Below are 19099 nucleotides of genomic sequence, written 5' to 3' on the forward strand. Positions count from 1 at the left end.
GCTTTCAGGGAATGAAAAAAAATTCCTGGAAAATTAAAATGTGAGGGCACCAAAGAATGTACAACACACAGAATAAACCCTAATGAAAAATATGAGTTTCACGGTGCGCCTGAGTGACTCAGTTGGTTAAGCGACCGACTCTTGATCAGAGTTCAGGTCTTGATCTCAGGGTAATGAGTTCAGGCCCCACGTTGGGCTCCACATTGGGGGTGGAGCCTACTTAAAAAGAAAGAAAAGAAGAAAAATGTGAGTTTTAGTTAATAAAAATGTATCAATATTGGTTCATCAATTGTAACAAGTATCCTACACTAGTAAAAGATCTTAATAATAGGGGAAACTGTGGGAGAGGGTAAGGGGATATATGGGAACTCTGTACTCTCAGATCAATTTTTCTGTAAACCTAAAACTGATAATTAAAAAAAAAAGAAGAAGAAGTCTTGGGCACCTGGGTGGCTGTTTCTGAGCATCCAACTCTTGATTTCAGCTCAGGTCATGATCTTGGGGCCATGGGATCGGGGAGTCTGCTTGAGATTCTCGCCCTCTGCCCCTCCCCCAACTTGCACGCACACACACTCTCTCTCAAATAAATAAATCTTTTTTAAAAAAATGAAGTCTTGGGCACCTGGGTGGCTCAGCCATTAGGTGTCTGCCTTTGGCTCAGGTCATGATCCCAGGGACCTGGGATCGAGCCCCACATCGGGCTCCCTGCTCAGCGGGAAGCCTGCTTCTCCCTCTCCCACTCCCCCTGCTTGTGTTCCCTCTCTCGCTGTCTTTGTTTCTCTGTCAAATAAATAAATAAAAATGAAGTCTTGGGGTACCTGGGTGGCTCCGTCGGTTAAGCGTCTGCCTTCAGCTTGGGTCATGATCCTGGGGTCCTGGGATTGAGCCCCACATTGGACTCCCTGCTCCATGGGGAGCCTGCTTCTTCCTTTCCCTCTGCCTGCTGTTCCCCCTGCTTCTGCGCGCTCTCTCTGTCAAATACACAAAATCTTTAAAAAATGAAGTCTATAAAAAAGTAAAAATAGAATCTATTACTTTAAACAATAATGATCACAATAAAAAATTTCAAATGTGAGGGCATAAGTCAAACATGAATAGAAAGGTTAGAAGGTATGTTTGAAGAACTACCACAGAAAGTAGGATAAAAAGATAGAGATGGAAAATAAAAGAGGAATAAAAAAGAAATTAGAGAACCAGCCCAGAAGGTCCAAATTACATTTATTCAATAAATAGTTACCAAGCCAAATGCTGTTCCAGGTACTGAATAACAGGAGTTCCAAGAAGAACAAATGAAATAAAGGTTAAGTAAATCATCAATATCATTCAAGAAAAATTCATTGGCCTGAAACCAACCAACAGATCATACAATGAATGGAAATAGCCCACCATCTTGAAAAGATCCCACAAGCTTTCAGAAAGAAAAAAAAAAAACAACAAATCAGGAATTGGAAGGGTTTCAGGCTTCTCAACAATAATCATGTGAGAAGAAATGCCTTCATTTTCGAAGGAAAATAATTTCCAACCTAGAAGTTTATACCCAGACCATCAGTCAAGAGTGAGGGTGGAAATTAAAATGTTTTCATACATGAAGGGTCTCAAAAAATTAATTTCTCATCCATATTTCTCCAAAAACTAATAAGGATGTGTTGCAACAGATCAAAGGAGTAAACCAAAGAAGAAAACCACCAGGGACCCAGGAAACAGGTGTACATGCATATAGAGAGACAGGAAGAGAGTGAGGACAAGGGGGATAAAGGGATGTCACATCCTCCTATTCCACGGAGGTAGATGACAGATCAAATCTCCAACTGAAAAAATGCAGATATTGTCACATAAGCCATTTAGAGATATGAAGTTAAAGCCCAAAAGATTCAGACAAGAGGTAAGAGTCATTCCAGGTAGGGAAGGAAAAATGTGGGTGTGGGTGAAAGGTAGGGGACACAGCTGCCGCTTGAGGTAGAAGGCTTAGCGTCTTTCATCTTGAAGCTTGCATGACTTTAATAAAAGTAAAAATTACAAGTAAAAATGGAAAGAAGGCACCAGGTGAGAAATATGATGGAGAACGTGCGGCCATCTGTAGGCACGGAGAACAGGAAGGTCTGTGCATATTCCTGTAACTGTGTCTTGGGAAAGAGACAGAAGATGCCTCAGAGGAAGGAAACTGCAGGGCTGGGGGCAGCAGAGAGGACAACATTCACTATAAACCTCTCTCTAACATTTGAATTTTGTACCATATGTTATATATTGACTATTACACAAAAAAAGTGAAAAAATATTAAAAGACAGCGTCGGGACACCTGGGTGGCTCAGTCGATTAAGCATCTGCCTTCAGCTCAGGTCATGATCCCAGGATCCTGGAATCGAGCCCCACATCAGGCTCCCAGCTCAGTGGGGAGTCTGCTTCTCCCTCTCCCTCTGCCCCTCCCCCTGCTCATGCTCTCCCTCCCTCTCTCTCTCTGATAAAGAAATACATAAAATCTTTTCAAAATAAAATAAAATATAGCTGTCTATATATCCACCCATCCACCTCCCTGATCAGATCCTGATATCTCACCCATTCAACAGTAAACAGAATAGCTAAGATGAGCAGCCTTGGCATTTCTTGAGCACCTACTAGGTGCCAGTGACTGAGCTAACCTTATGGCCACCCTCCAAAGTAGGGTCCTAAGATTTCCACGTGACAGGTGACAGGATGAGGGGGGTGCTCAGAGAGGTGAATTCACATGTCCAAGGTCACACAGCAAGTCAGGGCAGAAGAGCCCAGAATCAGGCCCCCAGCAGGGTCCCTCTGCTCTTCCTCAGGCTTGCCACAAAGCATTAATAAAGCAGTCACCATGTACCACGTGACAAGCCAAGTGCCCATGTTGCACACAGGCCGTGTTCGATGCATGCTTCTTGAGGAGGAGGTACTACATAAGGACTATTTTTACAGGTGGAGGAACTGAGACCGGGGGTAATGCTCCACAGGCCAGCAAGGGGCAGAGCGGAGGTCCACAGCTAGACACGCTGGCTCTGGCCACCCAGCCCCCAACCATCCAACCTACACAGCCACCAAGGCCCCCTCTACCAGCTGACGGCAATCGGCAACAATGCATCTGAGTGCCTACTGGGTACCCAGCTCCCCTCTAAGAGCTTCCTGTGAGTAAACCTGACAGAGCACCCCAAGGACCCCAGGAGCTGATGCTACTTTTATAGCCACGGGAAAAGGACCACCAGCAAGGCTGGGAGCCACAGGAAGTAGCCCCCGCAAGGAGGTCCCCCATCCATAGGTGACACTCCAGGAAACAGACACTGAGGCTGGAGCTAATCATGATCAGGTTACACGAGCATTCATGATGGGGCCCAGCCCTCACCGCCTGCCCCGTCCTGCCCTCGCCCCCATTTTCTCTGGAGTACATCCACGTGGGCAGGCAGTGGATTCCAGTGCTCAGCTCCAACCACATGCCTGGGCTGCCCCACCTGGCGGCAGCCCAAGCCACCCCCACCCGGAGACAAAGAAGCCACTGTCCGCCTCTGGGCCCTTCCTGAGACCTTTTCTCACCCTCTGTTCCTTCTGCCCCCTCATGTTTTCACCCCGAACCCCAGAGCACCAGGGCAGAAAGAAACCCAACACGGATAAACGGGATCAGATTTTGTGCCACAAATACGGGATACAGGATGAAGTGGGGCCAGGTGCTTAAATATTTTCTGATCCCCGGGTCTAAATGCAGCCCCACCACCACCTCCAGCACCACACAGTAGCTAAGAACATGGACTCCAGTGCCCTAAGCCCTCCTTGGCTGTGCATTCCTAGGTAAATGACCTCATCTCTCTGTGCCTTGCTTCACCAGCCTGTAAAGTGAGGTTAGTAGGCATTCCTTCTTTACAGGACTGTGAGACCATTACAAAGCCTGGCCCCTAGAGAGGGCTATACAAGCTGTGTCAGTTAGCTATCACTGTGTAACAAATTCCCTCCAAAATTACCAGCTGGAAACATTTATTATCTCACAGTTTCTGAGGGTCAGGAAGCCAGGAGTAGCTTAGCTGGGTGGTTCTGGCTCAGGGTGTCTTGTGAGACTGCAGTCAATGTGTTGGCTGGGGCTGGGGTCATCTCAAGGTTTCACTGGGACAGAATCCACTTCCAAGTTCACTCACGTGGGCTGCCTCCCATCACAGCAGCCAGCTTTTCCCGGAGATAGTACCCAAAATAGAAACCACAGTCTTTTGTATTACTAATCTTGGATATAATATCCTATTACTTTTGCTGTATTCTGTTCATTGGAAGCAAGCTGCTAGATCCAGCCCACACCTGAAGCAGGGGGGATCATATGAGAATGTGAAGACCAGGCGGTTGGGCCATCTTTGAGGCTGCCTCCTACAGAAACGTGTGTGAAGCCCTGTGTCAGGGAGCTGGAGTCGTCCCAGCTCCTGCCCCATCCCCGGGGTAGACAGCCAGGCACGGATACTCCGGCTCAGTGAGGCAGAGCTGGGGCCTGGACAAGCCCAAGGAAGCCAGGGAAGGCTTCCTGCCATGTGCCACCCTATGTGGAGGCCAGGTCCACAGTGGCATGAAGACCCCACACAGCTTCTATTGTGCCCCCGCAGGGCCCACAGCCTGGTTGGGGGAAAGAAACTCAAGAATTAAAAGGCGAGAAAGCAGACACATAAGAGAATTACAAATGACGGGGCACCTGGGTGGCTCAGTCGGTGAAGCATCTGCCTTCGGCTCAGGTTATGATCTCGGAGTCCTGGGATCGAGCCCCGCATCGGGCTCCCTGCTCAGCGGGGAGTCTGCTTCTCCCTCTGCCTCTCCCCCGACTCATGCTCTCTCTCTCTCCCTCTCAAATAAATAAATAAAATCTTTTCTAAAAAATCATTTTAAATAACAAATGCTGCTAGTGGCAACCAGTCAAGCTTTGGAGCCACACCGCCTAGGTTCAAATCCTGTCCCCACTACTTGCCTCCTGTGTGACTTTGGGCAAGTGACCAAACTACGCTGTGCCTCAGTTTGCTCATCTGTTAGATGGGGACAGGAGAGCAGCCACATCACAGGGTTGCTGGGAGGGCTTAAAGAAGTCATGTTTAGCATGCCTGGCATGGAGGGAGCACTCTGTAAATGTTGGCCATTCTGCCAAAGAGCAGCAAGGTGGGAGGGCATACAGGGACGCAGTGTCAGGAGAGGGCTCTCTGGGGTGACACTCAAGCCACGGCATGATGAAAAGGAAGAGCAAGAGTGATCCAGGCAGAGGGAGCAGCAAGTACAAAGGCCCCAGGGTTGAGCATGTTGAGGAATAGCAAGAAGGCCAGTGTAGCTGGAAGAGTGACAAAAGAAAGAAAGCGGGGATGGGCCTGGGTGGCTCAGTCGGCTAAGTGCCTTTGGCTCAGGTCATGATCCCAGGGTCCTGGGATCAAGCCCTACATTGGGGCTCCCTGCTCAGTGGGGGAGCCTGCTTCTCCCTCTCCCTCTGCCGCTCCCCCTGCTTGTGCTCTCTCACACCCTCTCTCTGTCAAATAAATAAATAAAATCTTTAAAAAAAATTTTTAAAGAAAAGAAAGGAGAAGAGGTTGGGGACATGGTCAGAAACCTCGCATGGTCTAGATTCTAAGGGCAACAAGGAACCATGGGAGAGTGTTGAGTAGGAAAATTCAGCCAAGCGTCCCCTGAAGGAGGCAACATCATAAGGCATCACCAGGCAAAAGGGTTCAGCGTGTTCCAGGCAGAGGGAACATCCTGAGCCTGACAAGGCAAGTTGATGTGAGGGTCAGTTGAACCTATGGAGGTGGGGAGTGGCTAGTGGGCAAATCCTGGCATAGGTCACAGAACCTAGTGTCCAGCTGGAGGTTGAATCTTTCTCCTGCAGAGGATGGGGGTTGTGGAGGGTGTGTGAACAGACCGCATGGTCAAATCTGCACGTCAGAAAGACCAGAGGCAGGGGCCAGGCCATGGAGAGAAAAGGACGAATCTAGAAGGTTCAGAACCAATTGGCAGTGGACCTTTCCCCAGCTCCACACCATCCTGCCGCTCACAGAGCCTGTTAGTTCCCCCACCTCCCCTGAGAGGATCAGCTTGGCCGATCCACAGCAGGTGCTCAGGCATTCCCATGTGGGGGCTGTTACTAAGATTTGCTCTGATGGGAATCCCCAGCAACCCCTATTTCACCCCAGGAGGACCCCCAACAGCTTCTTCAAGCAAGCCCCTCGGAGACACCCCAGAGACCTTCTTCCAAGGATACCTGTATACGACACCAAAATCCCCTCGTGAGAGATCACGGTCTCTAGAGATCCCCAAACAAGTCTTGGAATACACAAAAACCTCTCCACAAACCCTGAACCCCTCAAATCCTGCACAGATCCCAAACTCTCAAAGAGCGCCCCAGGCCACAGAGAAACCGGTAAATGGCCCCCAGGAGATACACACCCTTCAGGAACCCTAAAAGTCTCTTACAGATGTCTCAAGAAGCCCCTTCATCCCTCACCCCCCCGAGAAAGCCCTAAAAACCCCAAAGTGTCTTTGCAGCCCCCAAAGACCACTGGGTCGCCACTGTGGGCCCTTAGGGACCTACCAGAATCCCTGAAGAGCCTCTAGAGGCCTCTCACCGTCACCAAGTCCCCACAAAGACCCCAAATACCCACGGCCTCCCAATCAGCTCCAGCTCTCTGGAACCCCTACCAGCTGCCCAAAGATCCCCAAGTTACCTTCCAGCCCCCTGAGGTCTCCCAAACACCTCTAGAATCTTGAAACTTACTCATCTCCTTCCAGAGACCCTCAAGCTATCCCCTGCAGTTCCCCTCAAGAGACCCCCCCCAACCCGTCACTCTTTCAGGCCCCGGCCCCGCCTCTAGCCCCGCCCCCATCTAAGCATCGCCTCCAGTCTCCAAAGCCCCTCTCCCCAAGCCCCCAGGGCCCCCGACTCCGCCCCTGCAACACCCTCCCTCTGATCACCCGCAAGATGCGCAGCCGGCTGGGGCCCAGGCCCCAACTGCACTCACAAGAGGTCCCGCCTTGCGGTCTTGCAGACGATGCGCAGGAAACGCCAGCCGCCGCCGCCCACGTACACGCCGAGCGCCGCCGCTGCGCTCCAGGTCCACGGCAGCCCCAGCAGCCACAACAGCACGAGCGAGACCACCGAGGCCGAGCCTGCCCCGGGAGCCTGCATCCTGGGGAGGCGGAGAGCGCTGAGGCCGCGGACCGCTGGGGCCCCGCCCCACGGCCAGCCGGGCTCCGCCCCCAGGCCCGGGCTCCGCCTCCTCGGAGAGCCCAGGCCACCCCCTTCGAGCCAAGCCCCGCCCTCGTGCCTGGAATTGGCCCCGTCCCGGACAGACTCCGCCCCCGGATCAGGGCTCCGCCCCGTCCCACGCGGGACACAGGCCTCCCTTTGTGTTCCTAGCCCGGCTCAGGCTTCTTTGCCAATTATTAGTACAGGCCACGCCCTCAGACGCAGCTCTAGGACTTCGCCAGTCACTGTCAAGCCCTACCCCATGTTTGACCTAGCGGCTGGACTCTGAACCCAAGCTCCACTCTCACGACTTGGCCCCAAGCATGGGCTCCACCTCGTCCCTACCACAGACAGAGGCCCTTCCCAGTCACTTGACCAGCTTTCCCCCATTGCCTTGACCTAGCGCTGTCCTCGGTTACAGGATCCACCCCAGTACCCACAGGTCCTGGGCTTTCCTCCAAGTCCTGCTTCTAGCCCTACTCCGCCACTCACTGAGCCCCGCCCCCAGCCTGCCCTCTGGTCCCGCCCACAAACGCACGCCCCTCCCCCTAGTCCCGGGCCTGGCCCGCCCCCAATCCCAGGTCCACGTTCCACCCCTGGCCACTAGCCCCGCCCTCAGGCTTTGGCCCAATCGTCATCCTCCGGGCCTCCCTCTGGCCCACCTAGAGCCTAGGCCCCTCCCCATCTTCCAGCCCAGGCCCGCCCCAAGGCCCTCTTCCGACCTGTCTAGCTCCGAGCTCCTCAGCCTCTTAGCCAAGGCCCGCCCCTTTCCGGAGGCCATGACCATAGAGAGGGGCCCCAGGCCAGAGAGACAACGGCCAACGAGACCAGGGGGCTAGAACGGCCCAGAGAGGGCGTCCGCTGTCTTGGAGACACCCAAACCGCTCCCCCCACCCGCCTCCGCGCGGCGTTTAGAAAACACGTGCGCCCGCAGCCTAGGGGCGTGGCTCCAGGCTGAGCTCTAGATGACAAACGGATTCCTACCCGGGGGGGACCAGAAAGTCCTGGTTCACATCCAGGGCCTGTCTGTACTGGATTCTTGCCCCGTTTGTCCTAAATCTAGGCTCGGACGCCTGTTGGGTCTTAAATACACATTCCAGGGATCTGGAGAGTCCTAAACTCAGCCTAGGAGCCCCAAAAGGTTCTAAATCCAAACCCCACCTCAGTCTTAATGATACATTTCAAGGACCCAACTTATCCCAAATCCATATCGCAAAATCTTGTCAAATTCTCAGTGTAACACCCCAGGAGCCCAAGGAGGGCAAAATCCACACACCAGGTTCCCACCCGCCCACACCCAAAGTCCTAAATGCCCACCCAGAGACCCAAAAGCCCACCTCCTGATCAGGCACGGGCCAGCGCTGGCCAGGCTGCCCACCACCCTGGTCCCTGGCTGACCTGGAGCGGCTCACAGACCCTCAGTCTTGGCTGCTTCCTCGTGGGTTCCCAGAAGCTCAGGCAGGGACGATGAGGCCAAGACAGAGGACTCCAAACCTAGCTTGAGAAGGTGGGCCCTCCAGAACCTCTATTTCTGCAGACTCCCGGGCCCTGCTCTGCCTGTGTCGTGCGCATGCAGGCCACTGCCTTGGATCCCTCCCTCCAAGCTCCGCCTCCTTTGCCCCCCTGCCCACCCCACCCCAGCTTGTTTTCTGCCTTGCTTTGGCCGACCTTCTCAGCTCTCTCCTTGGGAGGTAGCCAGGGCCTGCTTCCAGCACCATTTGGAGGACAGGGTTGGGCAGGCTCCCACCCCTCCCACATGCCACCACTGGTCCCTGTAGTTGCCCAGGGTTGGTGGAATGGGGGGCAAGGAGGCAGATCTGGAGGACAGGCCCAGAGCCAGCCACCAGTTGGGGCCAGAGATCAGCAGAGTCAGTAATGACCGGTAACTACAGCTGCACTCTTATCCTGTCAGGTAGCACTCTTGTGCTCACCCCATTTTACAGGTAAAGAAACTGAGGACTGGAGCTGTCACATTAGTTGGAGTTGAGATTCACTCATTCACAAATGTGGGCTGGAGGCTTGCTCTCCCACCTCCCCCCACCTCCTCCCCTTTCCTTCTTCCCTGAACTTCTCCTCCCCCTCCACTCTCTGACCCTGATACCTCCATTCTTCCCCACTTCCTCCCCTTCCTCCTTCCGTTCTCTATCCCCCACTTCAGCTTTCTTCCTCCCCTCCCCCTTTCCTCCCCTTCCCCTTTCTTTGCTCCTCTGCCTACTTCTTTCCCCTTCTCTCTGCTCTGTCCCTCCTCCTCTCTACCCCTCCTCTTACCCCCTCCCCTACCCTTCTGGCTTCCCTCTTCCTCCCTTCCTCTTCCTCCTCTCCCCCTTTCTTCCCTCTCCCCTTCTCCATCCTACCAAGTTTACTGAGACCTCACTAAATAGTGCCCGTGACAATCAAACTCTTCCAACTCTGCCCACAGCTCCTGGAGATACTCTTATGGGTCCTCAGTCCAAAATCCCCAAATCCAAAAGGCTCTGGAAACCCAACTTTTTCTTAAGGTGGTGCCAGAACTCCAGGTGTAGGTGTAGGCAGATAGAGTGAGGGGTTCCTGAAAAAGAAAGATGAACCATAGCTTTCTTAATACAAGAGAAGTCATTTTAGGTTCCCAGCCACTTTGTGATCTACACCTGACTGGCCCTCATTGCCCAAGCACATTGTCAAGTCCAATTGCAGAAGTTCCTGGGAAAACTAACATCCACTACCAGGCCAGGGGAGAGCCTCACCATCTCAGAAACAATAAATCGGGGGTAAAACTCCCAGTGCTTTTTCAGAAGTAAACGTTGACCCGATACACAGCCTTGAGGCATTGCAGGATTTAAACCCCTTTGAGCTCTCAAAACACTGATGACTTTTGCCCCAGTTCTCTACTGATCTTTCCTTTGCCCAGCCCCTTCATGATTATGCATGCACCCTTAGCTTAAAACTTCCCCAATTTTGTCGTATGGAGGGAGAGGACACTGCTTTGGGAAATATCCTCGGTGCTCTCCCTACTTGTTGCAAATAAAACCCTTCCTTTTCCCACTCTTTGGCTTGGTTGTCTTCCGGCTGGACACCCACCAGGAGGAGAACCCAGTTTCCCGTGACAGAGGAACCACCTCCCTCTCCCCCCTCACCTCCCCCCTCCCGAGCTGACCCAGTCCACTTACCGTGGTCATTTATCCTTTTGTATCCCTGTTATCCCTTATTTATGCCTTTGCTTAATGGCTCTTCCTAGGCCCCCAGGGGCATCACACGATATACAGCATCTTTTACCCTTGATTACTTTCTTAAGATACAAAAAACTCCCAATTCTTTTTTTTTTTTTTAAGATTTTATTTATTTATTTGACAGAGAGACACAGCGAGAGAGGGAACACAAGCCGGCAGAGTGGGAGAGGGAGAAGCAGGCTCCCCGCCCAGCAGGGAGCCCGATGCGGGGCTCGATCCCAGGACCCTGGGATCATGACCTGAGCCAAGGCAGACACTCAATGACTGAGCCACCCAGGCGCCCCCAAAAAACTCCCAATTCTGAAATACAACTGTCCCCTGGTTTTCTGGATGAAGCACTGTCTTATCCCCATTTCACAGACATGAAAACTGAGGCCTGGACACGGGGGCAGACTCAGGTTCTACCCTCCAGCTGGTGGCCTTGGGCTGGCTGCCTCTCCCCTCTGTACCTTGGTTGCCTTCTGGGTGATATTGCCTGCCTGCTGGAGCACTGTGCCTCAAATATTTCTTGATCACCACTGCGCCACGGTTGATGAGGGGCTTCGCATCTGCAGAATGAATGGGCCAGGAACACACTAGGTGTAGGGGTACGGCCAGACATGCATCTCCCTCCCCAGGGTGACCACAAGGGGCTGTAGGCCACAGCAAAAGAAGTTCTTAGGACTTTCCAGAAGGGGAAAAATGAAGCATACATTAAAAGTAGAATATTCAAAGATCATAGCTTGGGGGTTTCACTATAAATAGAACATGAGCACCATGTGGGAGTGAACAATGTCTCTCTGACAAATTCATGTGCCCAGTACAAGTAGGTGTGAGTTTCTTCTGGTGAGTTTCTTTCTGTCATAACAAAGTAGCACAAACCAGGTGGCTTAAAACAACAGAAATTTATTCTCTCACAGTTCTGGAGGCCAGAAGTCCAAAATCAAAGTGTGAACAGCCACAGTCCCTCTGGAAATTCTAGGGGAGGATCCACGCGTTTCTTGGCTAAGACCACCTCACTCCGGTCTCCACCTCCGTGTCCACATGGCCTTCTGCCTGTATGTGTCTCCTCTTCTGTCTCTCTTTTTTTTATTTGACAGAGAGAGAGATAGCGACAGCAGGAACACAAGCAGGGGGAGTGGGAGAGGGAGAAGCAGGCTTTCCGCTGAGCAGGGAGCCCGACGCAGGGCTCGATCCCAGGACCCTGGGATTATGACCTGAGCCGAAGGCAGACGCTTAACGACTGAGCCACCCAGGCGCCCCTCCTCTTCTGTCTCTTATAAGGACACTTGTCATTGGATTTAAGACCTACCTACATAATCCAGGATGATCTCATCTTGAGATTTTTAATTACAATTACCTCTGCAAAGACCCTGTTTCCAAATAAGGTCACAGTCACAGGTTCTGGGTTTAGGACTTGGACATCTCTTTGGGGGCCACCACTCAACCCACTACAACAGAATAAAGGGTTAGAGTGATAGTTCTCAACTGCCCCTTTGGGACACTGGGCAATGTCTGGAGACATTTTTAATTGTCACGACTGGAAGACGGGGTTGCTCCTGGCATCTAGTGGATCAAGGCCAGGGGTGCTGCTAAGCATCCTACAACACACAGGACTGCCCCCCCCACAAACAATGAGCTAGCCCCAAATGTCAAGGGTGCCACAGTTTGGAAATCTGGGATAAACAAAAGCCCCAGTCAAGTTGGACTTGGCCCTGCAGCCCCACACGCGTCATTCACTGGATGACTTGGCTTTGAAAATCAGTTTCTCTGAGGCTCTCTGCTTCACTTGCACAATGGAATAAAATCGTACAAACCTGGTAGGGCTGTTCCGAAAACAGGAGACTGGCACCTCATAAAGATTATAGGAGAGTTCTCCACTACTGAGATCATTGTGCTCTCAGTGCATCTTGCATTCACAACACAGCCGGACTTCCTGGGGTTCTGGTAGGGTGAGGAAAATCTGACCAGGAAATTGTTTCTAAGCAGAATGTGACAAGGACACATTAGGAATGAGCCCATTCAAAAAGCCTGGACAATATGAATTAAATCTGGAGAATGAGGATTTTGTGATTTCCTTTTTATTTTTATTTATTTATTTATTTAATTTATTTTTTGGAGAGAGAGAGAACAAGCGAGAGCACGTGTACATGAGCAGAAGGGGCAGAGGAAGAGGAAGAGAGAGAGAATTCCATGAGGAAGAGAGAGGGAATCCCCAACACAGGACTCGATCTCATGACCCTGAGATCATAACCTGAACTGAAATCAAGAGTCGGACATTTAACCTACTGAGCCACCCACGTGCCCCATTCTTTTTGATTGTTTAAAGCCAACACGAGGGCGCCTGGGTGGCTCAGTTGGTTAAGCGACTGCCTTTGGCTCAGGTCATGATCCTGGAGTCCCAGGATCGAGTCCCGCATCGGGCTCCCTGCTCGGCAGGGAGTCTGCTTCTCCCTCTGACCCTCCTCCCTCTCATGCTCTCTGTCTCTCATTCTCTCTCTCTCAAATAAATAAATAAAATCTTTAAAAAAAATAAAAATAAAAAATAAAGCCAACACGAAGTTCCTTTCAGAGTCTCTCATGTTTTCCTAGGCCTGGAAAGATCCTCTAGACCTGGTGTATTAGTTAGCTATTGCTGTGTAACAAATCACCCCAAATTGGAGTGGCTTCATACAACAGGGATCGACTATTATCAGGACCCCATAGGTTGCCTGGGCAGTCTCTCTGCTGGACTCGGCTGGCTCAGGCAATCTGCTACAATCTGCCAGTGGCTGGACTGGAAGATCACATGTGTGGCAGTTGGTGCTGCCTGTCCCGGGAGCGTCTAGTTCACCTCTGTGAAAATTAATGAAGGGAAATCTCACTGAAATGCAGTTGAAGGCCAGAAGGGGGAGCTCTCCTGCCGGTACCACTCCCACTTCAATTACAGGAAGAGATGTCAATTATAGACCCTTAACAGAAGAATCAACAGGAACGAATTATCATTCATAGACCCCAACAGGAAACTGTGGACATTGCATCTCCTATTAGAAATTGACTACCCAAGCAACTCTGCCAATGAGAAAGCATCATCAGCCTGAACTCCTGCTTCTCCCCAATGGACTTCCCTTCAAAACAACCCCTCCCAACTTCCTCTTTCTCCATAAAATCCTCTCCTTTGTTTGTTGGACAAGCCTATGGTTTTTGCCATAGTTTGCTGGTCCCGAATTGCAATTCTCTGCTATTCCTGAACAAGCACATTTTTGTTGGTAAAATAATTGACTGTTTTAATTTTAAGGTCAACACCTCCATGTGGCCTCTTATCCAATAGGCTAGAACAGGGGTCTGCAAACTGCAACTCACCAGCCAAATCTGGCTCGCCAGAAGCTGAGAATGGTTTTTACATTTTGGAACGGTTGAAGAAAATCAAAAGAGTAATATTTTATGACACGCGAAAATTCTATGAAATTCAAACTTCAGTGTCTGTAAATAGAGCTTTATTGGAACCCAGACACATAAATTCATTTACATATCGTTCAGAGCCACTTTTGCAAGACAGTGGCAGAATTCGAAGTTGCAAGAGACCCTATGGCCCACAAATCCAAAAGTATTTACTACCTGGCTCTTTACAGAAAAGCTTTGTCAACCCCTGGGCTAGATCAGCTTCCTTACCTGGGGCCTCTGGAGGCAGCCTTCCAAGAGAATGAAAATGGGAAGCGAGGATAAGACTCATCCTCCAAACTCACACCTCACGCGCACCACATTCTCTTGTTCAAGCAAGTCATGAAGCCAGTCCAGATCCAAGGAAAGGGGAACTAGTCTCCATCTTTTGATAAGAGGGGGTTGCAAAATACTGTGGCCATGATTTTCATCCTTACCAAGGGATCTTAAGGTGGGCTGTCCCGACTGAATTGAGGAGGGTGGAGAAAAAAAAAAAAACCCACAGATTTATTTTCATTAACTTCTATTGACCTCAAAAATAAAGTTTGCTAGCAAAAATGGATTTTGTTTGGAAATAGTAGAAAATTGTGATTCGGGAGAAGCAAACTACAGCAAAAACCATAGGCTATTTCAACAAAGAACATGAACGTTATTTTATGGAGAAGAAGGGAGGAAGTTGGGAGGGGTTGTTTTGAAGGAAAGCCCGCTGGAGAAAAGCAGTTCAGGGTGATGATGGTTAATTGGCTGAGTTGCAGGGGTAGTTGACTTATTGTAGGAGATGCAATGTCCCTCTTTTCCTGGTGGCAGTTGGAACTGATCATTCTTTCCTGTGGATTCTTCTGTTGAAGGTCTGAAATTGACCCTTCTTCCTGTAATTGACTGGGAGTGGTATGGTGAGAGCTCCCCCTTCTGGCCTCCCATCTCCATTTTAGCAAGTTTCCCATTATTAATTTTTACACTTCTAACTGGAATGCAGCATGTTTTTCATGTCCTGTCAAAGCAGGTATCGGCCAGCCCTGTGACTTTGTCTCCTGTGGAAATCAAAGATAATTTCACATCATATCCTGGCCATTGCAGGCAGGCATCTCAAAATATCATTTATCACAATAGAAATCACAATCATTTGTAGAGCCCTGGTGAATCACGATTACTTAACCCATTCAATTCATGAGGAAGCACATATATTTTACATCACAACTTAATAAAATATTTTCACACCCATATGTCAGGATGACTGCTTTCCTTTGCAATCCTGTGCTTTTTCTTAATGGATTTCTAGCTGTCTCCAGAGAAGGAGCCCATGGGCAGCCTGCCCCTACCCTCGGAGGCAGCACAGAATCAGGCCGCGGTTTAGGCAGATTAGTGAGGTCCTAAACCGGCCTCCTAAAGATACCTAATCCCAGACCAGCAGCCAGCCAGCAGGCCCAGGGCCACACAAAGTCCCTCAGCCGTGTCCCCAGCTCTCAGCCAGGGCTGCCATGGCCTCCCTGTTCTCTGGCCACGTCCTGATTCGCAACAACAGCGACCAGGACGAGCTGGACACGGAGGCTGAGCTCAGCCGCAAGCTGGAGAACCGGCTGGTGCTGCTCTTCTTTGGCTCTGGGTCCTGCCCGCAGTGCCAAGCCTTCGCGCCTATCCTCAGGGACTTCTTCGTGAAGCTCACAGATGAGTTCTATGTGCTGCGGGCAGCCCAGCTGGCTCTGGTGTACGTGTCCCAGGATCCCACGGAGGAGCAGCAGGATATGTTCCTTAGGGACATGCCGAAGAAGTGGCTCTTCCTGCCCTTCGAGGATGACCTGAGAAGGTGAGGTGGGAGAAGAGGTCAGGGAGGGCTTCCTGGAGGAGGAGCTATTTTTGCTGAAAGGTTTGTTTATTGTTGCCTCTGTTCCATCTGGAATTGATGAGCACGTCCTGTGTGCCCATCTGTACCCAGACGGGGTGGGGAGGGGGCCACCCAGGGGGGTGCATACGCCCATTTCTATTTAGCTCCCAAGGAGCTTACAACCTAGTTGGGGAGATAGACGTGACACAAAGACTCAAACAAATATATAATAAGAAACTGCAGTAATGGTCCAGAGGACAAAGGGAGGATGCCATGTGGAAATATAATGGGGAGACCTTGCTGAGGTTTGGGGTCAGGGGATGCTTCCCTGAGGAAGTGGCTTTAAAGAAAGACCCCAAGGCCAGAGAGGATAGGAAAGAGTGAGGAGAGGGAAGGGTTTCCAGGCAGAGGGCACAGCAGAGATAAAGGCTGGGAGGCCACCAGAGAAAGAACAGCCAGTTCAGGGAACTGTAAGTAATACCAGATGGGAGAGGTCTGTAAGCATCATGTGGAGCAGCGCCACAAACCCCATCTGAACGGGAGTGGATGTGGTCCTCAGAGTAGCTGGGAGCCTGTGAGGAGGGCCCTGGAGCTGAGAGAGAGGTGGGTAGGTTCAAGCTTTGCACCCAGCTGCCCAATAAACAAAACTACAGCTCGTGGCTTTCTTAGAACCTTCCCCTTTTCCGCAGTAAGGCATCCCTTCTTTTTATTTATTTTTTAGAAGTTTTTAGATTTTATTTTTTTAAGAGTTTATTTCTTTATTTGACAGAGAGAGAGCACAAGCAGGGGTAGAGGCAGAGGGAGTGGGAGAAGCAGGCTCCCAGCTGAGCAGGGAGCCCGACGCGGGGCTCACGATCCCAGGACCCTGGGATCATGACCTGAGCCAAAGGCAGCCGCTTAACCGACTGAGCTACCTAGGCGCCCCTAGATTTTATTTTTAAGTAATCTCTACACCCAATGTGGGGCTCAAACTCACAACCCTGAGATCAAGAGTCACACGCTCCTCCGACTAAGCCAGCCAGGCGCCCCGGCTTTCCTTCTTTTTAAACTCGAACTTTTCATTATGAAAAATGTCCAAGATCCCACAAATTGGAAGAAGCATACAATGAAACCCAGAGCAATCGTTAACAACTTGCCATATTTGCTTTATCTACACGCCTGGGGAGCTTGCACGGAACCATTTGAAAATGAGTCGCAGGCTTTCTGACACTTTACTGATTTCGTTAATTTTGCTCCACAAGTTGAAAGTTTCTAGAGACCTTCATTCTGCACCCAGCATTATCAGAGTTTGGATACTTGCTCACTCCTTCTGCCCTCTCTGCTGCTGAGGGGGATCTTTCCTGCGAACGGGCAACATTTCCCTTCCCAGGGTGGGATGAAGCTGTGAGGGCATCAGAGACAAACTCGGACCTGCTGACCTCGTTTGAGGCAGGGTCCTCTCGACAAAGCCTTCACTCGGGCTAGGTTAGGTGTCTGGACAGAGAGTGAGCGATTCCCCACCCCCTTCTCCTCACCCCCCTCCTCTCCACCCTACACACACACACACACACACACACGCACACACGCACACACACACGAGCACGCTGACGGTTCCCAGATAAAACACAGGCTGCCCAGTTAAAAACAAATTTCGTGTCAACAATGAATAATTTTTTAGTATATGTTTTTTTATTTTTTTAAAGATTTTATTTATTTATTTGACGGGGGGAGAGAGAGATCACAAGTAGGCAGAGTGGCAGGCAGGGGGAGAGGGAGAAGCAGGCTCCCCGCTGAGCAGAGAGCCCCACACGGGGCTTCATCCCAGGACCCTGGGATCACAACCTGAGCCAAAGGCAGACAGATGCCTAACCAACTGAGCCACCCAGGCGCCCCAGTATACATTTTTAGTATAAGTATATCCCACATAGTGCATGTTGTGATGTGATATATAATATATAAAATATAATATAATATAATATAATATAATATAATATAATATAATATAATATATGAAATGGTAGCATGTCTGAGGTATTGGAAACACAGCGCAGAGGCCACAGCGGCCTGGCCTGGTCCCTGGGCGCCCCCAGCACACACAGTGCACACGGAAGGCGCTCAGTAAGTCCTGGGAGGGGGGATGTGTGGCTCCCCAGCTCGGGATCAGCGACCGGCTTCCGACCGGCCTGCCCGCCCGCCCACCCCGCAGGGACCTCGGGCGCCGGTTCTCCGTGGAGCGCCTGCCGGCTGTCGTGGTGCTCAAGCCGGGCGGGGACGTGCTCACCCGCGACGCCACCGACGAGATCCGGCGCCTGGGCCCCGCCTGCTTCGCCAACTGGCAGGAGGCGGCGGAGCTGCTGGACCGCAGCTTCCTGCAGCCCGAGGACCTGGACGACACCGCGCCGCGGAGCCTCACCGAGCCGCTGCGCCGCTGCAAGTACCGCGTGGACCGGGAGGCCCGGGGCAAGCGCGGCTCGGGGCGCGGGAGCCCGCCCGAGGGGGAGGGCGGGGCGGAGGGCGGCGGCGCCGGGGAGCTGTTCTGACCCCTGCGGGGAGGATGCGCCTGGGGATTCTGTGCTGCAACCTCCCGAAGAGTGCCGCCCGGACACTAAGGGGACACAGCAGGGGACACTTGAGGCAGACGTCCTAGCGTTGGGGAGCAGCGCCAACCCCCAGCACGGGGGCCTCGGACTAAACAGCGGGGCTTCAGGAGATGCAAAGTGCTGCGGGGTGGGGGTGGGGGTAGGGGTGAACAGGAAGACAGGCAACCCATTCAAAACTAAGCAAAGGACCTGAAGAGGCATTTCTCCAAAGAAGATACACAAACGACCAGCAAGCACACGAAAAGATGCTCAGCGTCATTAGCCATTAAGGAAATGCAAATCAAAAGCACCGTGAGATCCCACTTCACACCCAGTAGGATGGCTGTAATCAAAACCCAGCACATAACAGGTGTTAGCAGGGAAGTGAAGAAAGTGGAACCGTCTAGCATTGCGGGTGGGAAGGTAAAAGGGTGCAGTTGCTGTGGAAAGCGGGGTGGGGTTCCTCAGTAAGTTAAATATATTATGACCATAATTACCAGCAATTCTACTCCTAGGTATAAACCCAAAAGAAATAGGGACTCAAACAAATAACTGTGTGTGCATGTTCTAGCAAAACTATTCACAACAGCTAAAAGGTGGGAAAACCCCAAATGCCCCTCAACAGACAAATGCATAAGTAAAATGCGTTCCATCCATACTGTGGAATGCTATTCAGCCATTAAAAGGAATGAAGAACTGATACACGGTACAACATGGATGAACCTCAAAAACATAAGGCTCAGTGAAAGAAACGGACACAGGAAGTCACATAGAGTCTGCCTCCATTTATATAAAATGTCCAGAACAGGCAAATCCAGAGACAGAAAGCAGATCAGTGGTTGCCAGGGCTTGGGGGAGGGGGAGTGGGGAGTGACTGCTAATGGGGAATGGGGTCTCCTTTAAGGATGATGAAAATGT

At 51.2% G+C, this 19099-nt stretch overlaps 2 protein-coding genes across 2 annotated transcripts in view; one reads left to right on the forward strand and one right to left on the reverse strand.

Annotated features, from left to right (window-relative positions):
• The window catches only part of SLC27A1 (solute carrier family 27 member 1), a 30723-nt gene extending 21951 nt beyond the window's left edge, over positions 1 to 8772 (reverse strand). The window contains exons 1-2 of the mRNA XM_036118840.2: positions 8595 to 8772; positions 6970 to 7137 (exon numbers count right to left, since the gene is read on the reverse strand). Coding sequence (XP_035974733.1) covers positions 6970 to 7136 — 167 coding nt within the window. The 5' untranslated portion in view covers position 7137; positions 8595 to 8772. The remainder of the gene's footprint in view (positions 1 to 6969; positions 7138 to 8594) is intronic.
• Positions 8773 to 15279: 6507 nt separating this feature from the next.
• Positions 15280 to 18146, forward strand: NXNL1 (nucleoredoxin like 1). The gene is made up of 2 exons (XM_036118873.2): positions 15280 to 15605; positions 17809 to 18146. The coding sequence occupies exons 1-2, from the start codon at positions 15280 to 15282 to the stop codon at positions 18140 to 18142; spliced, it is 660 nt and encodes a 219-aa protein (XP_035974766.1). The 3' UTR covers positions 18143 to 18146.
• Positions 18147 to 19099: the final 953 nt, after the last annotated feature.

This window comes from Halichoerus grypus, chromosome 1 (assembly GCF_964656455.1).
Source record: "Halichoerus grypus chromosome 1, mHalGry1.hap1.1, whole genome shotgun sequence".
NCBI lineage: Eukaryota > Metazoa > Chordata > Mammalia > Carnivora > Phocidae > Halichoerus > Halichoerus grypus.